The 11037-nt window shown below is 45.1% G+C and overlaps 2 protein-coding genes across 2 annotated transcripts in view; both read right to left on the bottom strand.

The window, feature by feature from the left end:
• PTK2 (protein tyrosine kinase 2) overlaps positions 1-4648 on the bottom strand; it is a 211110-nt gene extending 206462 nt beyond the window's left edge. The window contains exon 1 of the mRNA XM_086741328.1: positions 4631-4648. The gene's annotated coding sequence lies outside the window, so the exon portion shown is untranslated. The remainder of the gene's footprint in view (positions 1-4630) is intronic.
• The window catches only part of LOC147601862 (uncharacterized), a 55294-nt gene extending 44615 nt beyond the window's left edge, over positions 1-10679 (bottom strand). Inside the window, exon 1 of the mRNA XM_086741503.1 lies at positions 10434-10679. Within this exon, the coding sequence (XP_086597629.1) occupies positions 10434-10679 (246 nt within the window). The remainder of the gene's footprint in view (positions 1-10433) is intronic.
• Positions 10680-11037: the final 358 nt, after the last annotated feature.

Below are 11037 nucleotides of genomic sequence, written 5' to 3' on the forward strand. Positions count from 1 at the left end.
ACAGGGGCTCTCACTAAGTTATTTCTGTTTCTGTTGAGAACCCTAGAAATACAAGTAACGAACTCAAACTAATATTCACAAAGCATTCAAGAAGACAGAGTCGGAATATCTCCGCAAGAGAAGCACATGCCATGTCCCCCTATTTCTCTTACAAACATCAATCCTTAAACTATACCAAAATACGCTGGCAAATTAAAAGGAATATTATTCACTTCTGGAAACTGATTGTTTTTCCCAAATAGTCATTGATTAATTACTGTACATATGCACTCAGGCACATAACAATGCCATCCTCCTCCTTGGAGGACATCCTTCCCAGTCAAAATCACACGACTTACAAAGGCAATGCTAAACAAGAAATCCAGGTAAATCTGTAATTATTAGATTATCCTGATAATGAAGATTTAGTATCTAGTCTGAATAGGTGCTTTTGTGATTGATTAAACTGAATTTAATACAGATGACAAGAAAGAAGCTTCCCCTTGCCTCCATACCACACAGGAGTTATTTTAAAATGACTTAGCTCCCCGGATCACAGCAAACAGTTTACACACATCGCACAGATGTACACTCTTAGCCACACCTTTTAGCTGAAAACTCAGATGTAGCACTGAAGTGTTTATTCCAGCATCTTCTGCCTCTAAATTTTAACACAGCGGTTAAAAAGCTACCAAACCAGTGAGTTTATTCTTTACTTTTGTAAGTAACGTCCCAAATGCAGTGCGCGTCATGAACACCAGTTTCCAGCAGAGGCTGTACTGAGTACAGACAGCCACACATACCACGTTTTCATTTGTCTCCGTAGACATTTTCACTAGAGATTACTTAATTCCATTTCCCAATCTCAGTAGTGACTTACTCCTTCCATGACAAAAGGCCAAGAAACATTTTGACTTGCTTTGAAACAGATTCCTTTGAGTTACGATTCAGAAGGAACCTACTGGTGCGACAGCAAAACACAAGCTATCATATCGAAGAGTGAAAAACATAAAAAGAAAGTATAGATTCAAAATAAAAGTTCCTATTATTGAGAAAGCAAAGCTCAGTTTATTAATATGTAATAAAACGCAATCATTAATTAAAGGGCAATACTAAAAGGAATAAGAAAAGTAATCCTCTATGGCCACTTCAGTAACTTGCTTGCAGAGTTCAGAAGTCTTCCATGTTTTCTTCCACTAAACTACTAAGTGTACGACAAAATGGAAACTACGCTAATTGTTCTAATATCAGTAACCAGTTCATAATTCTGTTTTTCAAGCCATAAGCCATATCTAGGTAACATCTGCATCTATAGAAGAGCATGACTGTTTCACTTACGGAGAGGATCTTCTGTCCGTGACCCTTCCAGTCATAACCCAGAACGGCATTCCACAACAGTTACAAGATGCTTCAGCTGCAACGGATTTACACCGAAGTTCCAGAGTCTCAGGCAATAGCTAACAAGGCAACATAGAGGACTTGCTTACAAAAGCTCAGAGAAAACGATCAGTTTCTGGGGTTACCGTCAACCACCTTTGACTATCAGTGTACACCTGAAAATAACCACCTCACATTCTTTACCTGTTAGCATCACTAAAAGTGGTGCTGGACAGGACTCGAGAGGCCTTCCTGTCAACGTGCTGCTCCTGAGGTAGGGATAAACAGCACTTCCCTTCTGACAGAGGTCTAATTCGTTCTCAAAGACTGCCAGTGACAAGAGTCCCCTCCCTAATCTAGTCCAACGGTTTGTTATTCTTAGCATTAAAAGTCTCCCTCCCCAAGTAACCCAAGCCTTCAGTCCCATTATTTAAGTCAACTACTTCTTGTTTTAGCCCCCATAAGCCTTTATCTTCTCCATCCTTGTAGTAGCCTAATGCATGCGAATAACTTCAGACTATGAGGAGACAAAACAAACCTTTATTTCTTCAACTCTTATTCTTCAGGTATCTGACCTCTTACTGAAATAGTCCAAAAAAGAGGCAAATCTTTTCTTGATGTACAATACCCAAAACAGCATTCAAACTCCTACCAGTACTGAATTCGGCAGAACGATTACGCCAAGTATCCACTCCCTTGCTACACCACAGTAGAGCACTTCTTTTCTGCACCCACAGAACACGGTTAATCACAAACCAAGCACCAATCAATCAATAACCTGCACATCCCAGCTTACTCAGCTCTTGTAGAACTTGAAAAGTATGTTTTGAGCAGACACCTGAACAACAAAATTCAAAATGCGCTAAACACGGAGTAGGGAGAAGCTGAGGCACCAGAACAAGTACAGAAACAGCCAGCTTTGTCATTTACACAAACTAAAGCAAAAATGACAAGATAATTAATAAACCAACTGGAATCTAGATGCCTCTAGGACATAGTGCTTAGCCTGAAATAGAAAATGAGAGCTAATAAAAACTCAGAATTACTTCTTTAGCCATTAATTAACAGCATTCCCATAACGGCGCTGTTAACACAAGAGTAAGAACAGAAGCTGTAACCTCTAACATTTGTGAAGAGCTTCACTACAAGCAAGGGAGCCTTACACGTCAGCAGTGTGTAAAGGTTTCCCGGGTGAAGGCTGGCAACGGAAAACCAGTTAAAGATGTACCAAAGTTAATCAGTCTTCAATACAATTAAAAATGGAACTTAGAGACTAAAACTCTCCAAATTGTGGCTCATCACAGGAGATGTCCATTTTTATAGACCTTTTTTTCCTTCTACTCATAAAATAAAATGCAGGTGCATTTAAGTCAGTAAATGTAAATTAAGTTCTGAGTCAGGCACCATGGAAGGTGAACAATTCACTGACAAACCTGAATTAATCGCAACAGCCATGCCAAGGCTCATTCCAAGCAGCAAGACGGCATCTGAAACGAACAACTTCGGTCCAGTGTCACAATTTCTACTTTTCTACTTTTTCTGCTCTCATTTCCTGAAGAAACCCACTTGGTTGTTTATTAATTTCAGAAAACATGTCAGAATTGCCATGGGCTTATGTGCCACTGGACGAAGTCTGAGCAAAGCACTGCCCTTATTTTAAAGGGGAATAAACAACAGCACAGCAGTTACAGTAGTTCAGCCATCAAAAGGAAAAAAATAAGCCACAAAAGAGGCAGAAATAAAATTCTTGCCTCTTGACTTCCAAATACCATGGTTGTATCAGTGTTTCCTATCTGGTTAACAGAACCAGTGGCATCAGGCACGACAGGTCCTAAGCACTGGCAAAAACACACAAACATCTCCATCAAGTCCTGGAACTTGCTGGGGGAAAGCGTGAAGAAAGGGAGATAAGGACTAACACAAAATTAAAGAACTATGAAGTTTAAGTCTTTACAAAGAGTTAGTTCAAACAACTAAAAGGTGCCTCTTATATTTACTTTTGTGTTCCACTGCCTATACTGTAAAATCAATTATAAAGAAGTACTCTGCCTTTCAACACTTTCCACTACAGAAAAGCATCCGTAAAGAAGCAAAGCGGGTGAAGGAGGAGACTGCCAAAACCTGAGGTGTAAGCAGGCACAGAAGAGCACTCAGTCACCAGCAAAAGGAAGTTCTGCTTGAAGAAATGTATATTAGAAACAGTTGTGGGGGGGAGGTAAACAGCTTGGTTACTTAACCAAAAATAAAAAGGAACTGCACCCTTTTAAATGCTAACTGTATTTTCCTTCTTTCTTTATTAACCTTTACTTGGAAAAAAAAAAAAGTGGGCAATAAAAATACCAGTATTCTAAACCAGAACACAGACAATTTATCCCTCAAAGGACAAAAAAATTACAACTGGCTGGTCCAAAAAAGGAAATCGAGAACAGGTATCTATGTGAAAATAAGAGAATGGCAGCAGATTTTATGCTTTCATGCTCTCTTTCATAGAAAAAGAATTTAAAAGATTGCCTAAAATCAGTAAGAGGAAGTCCTCTTTTAAATTTCTGAACCTCAATGCTACAGGGTATTACTGAGGATAAACTTGCCTCAGCATTCACGCTGAACACAAAACCTACAGCAGGCAGGATGAATTAGGGATCGACATAAATAAATCTCCATCACCAGGTATAACTCAGACACCGAGATTTCTAAGTCTCTTACTTGTACCTTCAGTACCAGTCACCTTGAAGGCAATGCTAGGAAATTAAGTATCAAACATTAATGGACCAGAGACCTTACTGGCTACTGTACGTCCCATGGACCGTTGTGAGTAAACACTCCTTGCAGCGTTAAAGGTCTGGGAAAAAGCTAGGTACCTGGAAACAGAGGTGCAGTCAGATCTGCAGAATATATTTAGTTCACTCTGAGCTTCTGCTAAACTAGACTTCTGCTAGCCCCTTGCACCCAAATTATTTGTTTTCCTAGCAGTGAGAAAACAGGAAAAAGCAGCAGCTCCTCCTTCTCATGTTAAAAAAAAAATAATAAAATCATCTGCTTCTTCAAATCTTTCCCAGAAGCTTCAGTGGGACTAAAGGAAAAGTTATCTCTCTCTTGCAAAGATAACTTTATAGCCTCAGATGGTCTGCCCCCTCTCCCCTCCCCCCAAAATGAAATAAAACAAAAGCAGGAATTGCACATTTTCACATGTGGGTAAACAATGAAAAACCCCAAGCATGGCAGCAGGAAGCAGGAGCAGTTAGCAGTCAGTAGAGCCCTCTGACCTCTTTCTTACCGTCCGGAACAGCGAGAACAGCTTCGGCTCCATCCCTGCAACCTCTGCAAAGGCAAGGAGAAGAGTCCCACGTAAGGACTCTCAACATACACGCTGTCTAAACGCTTCTAAATTTACTGTTCATCAACATATCTAGAAGAACAGCAGTGGCAAAGAATATGTAATCTCCCATTACCGTCTCCAGGAAAACTGATGCACATGTTTTGTTTACACACTTTTGGTCAGAAGGAAGGAAATTAGTCCAGGGTCTTAACATGAGTTAAATTACAGATCCGTGGGCAAGGAAAGGCTCCAGAATAATCCGAAGGATTAAGCTCTAAATTGATCTACATTACACGTGTGAATTTGGAATCCTGAAGCAAAATGAAAGAGTTGAGCACTTATCAGTTCACCTTCTAAGACATGAAAAAAAAAAGCAAGCTACTCCAGTGCAATAGGAAGCCATCTAAAACTACTTAAACTTTTTCTCTATGCCCTTTCTGCACTAAACACAATAAAAAAGGGGCAGAAAAAGAGGTAAGTCAATGTAGAGAGTTACGAGGGGACGAAAAAGTCTAAGTCATAGGGGAAAAAGGAAAGCAGGGGAGTTTTACCAATTCAGCCATGGACTGTTGCATTTCTGCAGAAAATACAGATGCACCCACAACAAACACGGAGGTAACCAAATCATCAAATGTTCTCTAACAAAGCCTGTTGCCTTCAGCTTTTGTCATACACCTCTTCCATCCTGGTTTTTACTTGACAGAAATTGCATTCAACCTTGCAAACCAGATTCCAGAAACTATTCCCCAATTTCATCTATGAACCAGTGACACCATCAGCGATCTGCATCGCCAGATTTCAACTATTGTGAGAGTCAGAAAGGATTCAGCTTCTGTGGTTCTCCTGCCATCTCTGAAACGATTTCTCCCACACAGATGATCCCCTGCGTTAACTCTCTCCAACAATGCATCCCTCTGACGTAGCTTTCAAAACATCCCCTTGCAAATCGCAGTAGTTCATACACCTTTCAGCACAACGCACCTGGGTAATCCCATAATAAAGAGACAAAATCAGCTGAAGTCACTCTTCAAGTTTTTTGTCCTTTTGGTTGTTTGATCCCACCCCCCCCCACCCTTCCACAGTTGGGGTTTTTTTAATCATCTTCCACTCATGAAGACCTAACACTCAAAAGTCCCCCCAGTTGCAAGACTTGCATCCCAGCGTCAAGAACACTAAACGGTGAGCAAGCAACAAACTCCTACCTTCGGAAGCTTACATGGTGGAAAGAAGACAGACTTACAAAGCAATGGGACAGAGAAAATAGAAATTTAACTCTACAACACAAACCCTGCACGTTTTAAAGCTGTTCAGTCCCTAAATAGCCACTTTCTTTAACAGCTCATCTGATTAGCCACCAACCGCTGCCTGAACATGGAGAGCAGGACAAGAAAAACGAGAGTTTTTATAACGATCTACTCTATCATCTCCACAGAAGTTCTCCTCCTGCACTCGGACGACTATTTAAAACCAGGGATCTATCTGGATATCCATTTAATTTCCCATTCTTTCAACTTCACGTCTTTCTAACAGAACAATAAGCCACATTCGTTGAACACTGCTAGAACACACTGGACTTCCAAGGTTCCTAAAGCAGCAGTCATACAAAGAGTCATCTGAAACGGTCAACAATTCACAAACTCCAATCTTACATTAATCTGCATTAAGTTCCAGATTTTTTCCAAACACTTAATTATTTTTCTTAGCACCAAGTAACGATCCTGTAGAAGTTATTATTCAGGGAGACAAGACTCACTGTAGTTCAGGTGCTAAGTACATTCAAAATTAGAGTTTTAGAGTTTTTCTAAATAATTTCTGCTGTTATTCAATACAAGAGCTCGAGTTGACACAGTAAGGATTTGTCTGTTGCAGCTCTTAAAATCCTGACCTATAATTAAAACCTTTTTGAGAAATTAAGCCAGTATGTCCATGTTTTCACATTACTCAGCAATGGTGCTTGGAACTTTAGAATTACACTAACGTGAGATGAGAAGAAAAACAGATTTAGTCTGGAAGCCACATCTGATGGAGCTAAACATCAGTCACACACTTGAGTTTTCACTGAAAGCTGTCTGAAATGAGGACTCATAAGCTTACTGGTAAGAAGTCAATAAAACGCAAGTTTTCACCGTTAGCATCCCAGAGCGGTGGTTGTAACACAGGAAAAAAAAAAGATCTGGAGTAAGAATTCTAGCATAAGAGTGTCCTTTTTCAACATCTTAGAATTTTTGATATTTGTCAAGAATGTGAGAATGTGAGGGCACTATATGCAATAATCTACATCAAATGTAAAGCTATAAATGTTCAATTTAAGACAAAAAAAAAACCTATGCAAGACTAAAAAGATACAAGATTTGAATACACAATTTTACAGCAATATTTCAACCTACTTGTAGTCACCGATATTCCGCAAAACACGGGTACTGTTTACACATCAGTGCAGGTAGCTGTCAAAAATCTGAAGGTGAATACATATACATACATTTAAGAATAACCAGCAACACAATATGCTTTGAAATTATACTTTGAGAACACAGAAAGTTCTGCCACAGTGAAAAAGCCTTCTCCACAAACCTTAAGAGACATAAAAGGAACGGGAATAGCCTGTACTGTTGTTATAAATGTGACATCACTTGAAAGACAGGACTGCAACACACAGCAATGCCTACCAGGGAAGAAAAAAACTGACCATTTCATTATCGAAGCGGTAAGAAATAACTTATTTCCAGAAACACTCAGTTTCTTGAGTTACCCTCCCATGAAAAAAAGAGACCACATTTATTTATAAAAAAAAAATAGAAGATAATCTCCTAAACCATCAAAGCCACCTGGTTTACTAATTAATCTCCCAAATGCACTCCTGCTTTACTCTCCTCCTATCATCCCCCCAAATATTTATTAGCTTGGTGGAATTTACAAAACCAAGATTCCCCCATTCAACTATTAGTCACCATGTGGTAAACCAATATATTTTTTAAAAAGTGCCCTTTCAACAACACTTAACATGCACTGAAGCAAAGTTGCATCACTAGATATCCAGAAGCTGAAACAATTTTTAAAGCTATTTCAGCAAATCACACATTCAAGACACAAGGTTGCTATTCTAAGAATATTCATTTCTGGATTACGTGCTCCAGTACACTACTAGCTGACTCCTATGTCAACTACACAGGCGTAGTATTTTTAAAAATACCTAAGGCTGAGGCTGAATAGAGCTTAAAGCTTTTGACAAGTAAATACTATGCCATTTTCTGTTTATATATACATTTTAACCTTTCCGAAAAATAAAAGGTCAACCAACAGAAGCATCAATCCAAGCCATGTTCTACAACAACTGGATTATACACATAACAGCACAAAAGACAAATTAATTTCCAAACTGGTTTTCTCTTGTTGAACAGCCAGTAGATTTTACAGTCGTAACCTTTCGCAGCAACTAGTGAATTGTCTCCTCCCTCTTTTGGGTTTGTTCTTTTTTTACGTGTGTGTTTTGTTAACAGCACCCCAGATTTTAGGTCCATTAAATTCACTGCACAGGCTGTGATCTCCAAGGGACACATTCTTTACAGAACCTCAGCCACAAACCTTGCTTTAAGAAATCCACAAGCTAAGGCTCCCATCTGCAAATCACACCATACGGGCAAAGGTGTTCCAACAGAGATACGAGGTAGGATAACAGCCTGATTTCAGAGGTAACAAAAACGGAGCCGGGCGGAGAAAGGAAGCGGTGGAATTTTGGACACGGACAACATCAGCAAGATAACAAGCTGTTCCAAATAACTATGCAACATTTAATATTTTCTGGCCCCAAGCCAGTTATGCTCTTGACCTTATCCAGGTTTAACAGAATCAGAGATGATAAAGGCAGATTAGCTTTGAGGAATGTGGGACTTTTCCAATTAACACAGAAACAAAAAAAGATATTAAACAACCAAAGGCCAAAGGAGCCTGAATTTTCAAGGAACACTGCAATATCACTTCACTTTTAAGCTAACATTTACATTAAGTACTTCAATATGAATCCCCAAGTGTTTCTCCTTTCAAGTGAACTTTTTTTTTCCCCCAACGCATTTACACCAGCACTGCTATTACTTTAACTAAACTGCCAAAAACTGAGCTGCAGGCTGAGGCTGCAGGAGCCCAGCACCAATGCTGGGGCCTGCAGGATCCTCTCTGCTTAAACACGGCCGAGTGCACGTCAGCTCACACAGAAACAATACAGCCAACAGCCCTGGCAGCCAGGAGAAAAAGAAAGGGAAATCAAAGAGAAAGGCTACCCCTTGTTCCAAAAAAAAAAAAAAAAAAGAAAAGAAAAATAAGCATCATCTGAGTAAAGGAGGTTTGGAAAGAGAGTGGATGTGAAAATTGGCAGTGTAACAGGGTACGCTTCAAAATTAGTCCCAGGGATTTGAGGGGAAAGATACTCTGTTACAGCTGCATGAGTACAATTCCCACTGTACTCCGAAATCGGGTTTACAACTGGGGGGGGGGGGGGGGGACCCAAAAAACCACACGTCTTCAAAAAGTGCAAAGGCTCCCCTAGACAACCCAACTTCGCGGCACCAGCCGGGCCGATCGAAAGCCAGGCTGGGGAACAGCCGCTCCCCCTTCCCCAGGCAGATTTAGGAAGCCATCCCGGGTTCAAAGGTGAATGCGACCCAAGAGCTGTCCCTGCTTTCCCTTCGGATCAAAGCACCCCACCCTCCAGCGAGCAAGGCAACAGAACCAACCAGAAAAAAAAAAAAAAAAGAAAAAACCAAAACCAACCAACAAAACCCAAACCCAAAACCCCAACACGCACAAAAAGAAGAAACCTCAACCACTTCCCCTGCGCTCCCGCCCAGGCTCGGAGAGGCAACCACAGCTCTGCCAGCACCCGGGCAGGGGCAAAGCCGGCAGCGAGGGGACCCCTCCTCCCTTCCCTTCCCTTCCCTTTCCCTTTGTTTACTTTACGGACCGTCCCGCTCCGCTCCGCCTCGCCGAGCCGCCAGCACCTCGCCGCCTCCCGCTACATCCGGTGGGACCCGGACCCGGCGCGGCGGCCCCGGCCCCCGGGGGGGAGCAGAGAGGGCCGGCCGCGGGCCCAGCCTCCCGGGCGGGCAGGGAGGGAGGGAGGGAGGGATGGCGGAGGGGGGCGGCCGGTTTCGCCCCCGGGGAAGGGTGAAAGGGGCAGGCGGTGCATCAGCCGACCTCTCCCCGCAGCCTCCTCTTCTCCCGTTCCCTTCCCCGTCCTGCCCGTTCGCGAAGCGGTGGAGGCGGCCGGGGATGGAGGTTGGGGGGCGGGGGGGGGGGGGGGGGCTAAGCGGCTCTGCCCGGACCCCCCAGCCCCCCTCCCCATAACCGCCTTCCCCCTGGGCCAGCCGGAGCCCTCCCCTCGCACCCCGGTGCGGGGAGCCCTCCGCTGCGGGAGGCGTCCCCGGCCGCGGGCACACACGGCGTGCGGTTCGTGTGCGAATACGGCGGGGGGGGGGGGGGGGGGGGGTGTCTCCTGTGCCCCCTCCCCGGTGCCCACGGCAGGCACACAGAAGAAACGGGCGGGTGAAGAGACGGGGCCGCCGTCGCATCCCAAGCCAGGGGTGGGGGCAGACGGAAGGAAAAGCCGCTGTCCCCCCCCTACTCCCCCAACCCCTTCCCGCCGCCCCCCTCTCCCCACACCCCGTTATGTAAGTTGGGGCCGCTGCACCTCACTCCGCCTGTTCCCCTCGCCCCTCCCGTCCGTCCCCCCCCCCCCGTCCTCCGGCAGCCCCTTGCCGCCAGCACTCACCGCGCTGCGGGCAGCCGCCTCCGACCGGCCGACCGCTCCCCGGCGGGCGGAGGGGCCGGGACGAACCGGGTGCGAGGGGAACAGAACCAGCGGAGTTGTCCCGTCAGCGCCAGCTGCTGAGGCCGCCCGCTGCCCCGCTCTAGGTGGCTCGGCTCGGCGCGGGCAGCTGCCTGCCCGCCTGCCTGCCTCCCTACCCGCCCCGGCCACTCCAGGCCGCTCCCCCGCCCTCCCAGCGCGCTGCACCATGGGATGCGCGGCTGCCCTTTCCCTCCCTCCCCGCCCGGCCCGCTCCCCGCACTAACATGGCTGCGGGGGATGGAAGGGAAGGCGGGGGGGGGTCAGGCTGCCGCCCCTCAAACCGCGCAGGGGGAGCCGCCCCGCCCCTCCTGCGCAGGCGCGGCCTGCGGGCCTCAGGTGGTGCGGGCCCGGGCGGCCCCCGCCGCCTCGGTTCCTGTCAGGGGCGGCGGCGATGGCGGCCGGGCTCGTCCCGTCCCTTCGCGGGCCTCAGGGGCTCCTCCCGCCTTCCTTCCCCCGGGGGACGCGGATCCTGAAGGGCCAGTGGAAAGCGGGCAGGGAATAGCCGGGGAAGAGGGGGAGTTTAGCT

This window comes from Chlamydotis macqueenii, chromosome 2, assembly GCF_036417535.1.
Source record: "Chlamydotis macqueenii isolate bChlMac1 chromosome 2, bChlMac1.mat, whole genome shotgun sequence".
Classification (NCBI taxonomy): domain Eukaryota; kingdom Metazoa; phylum Chordata; class Aves; order Otidiformes; family Otididae; genus Chlamydotis; species Chlamydotis macqueenii.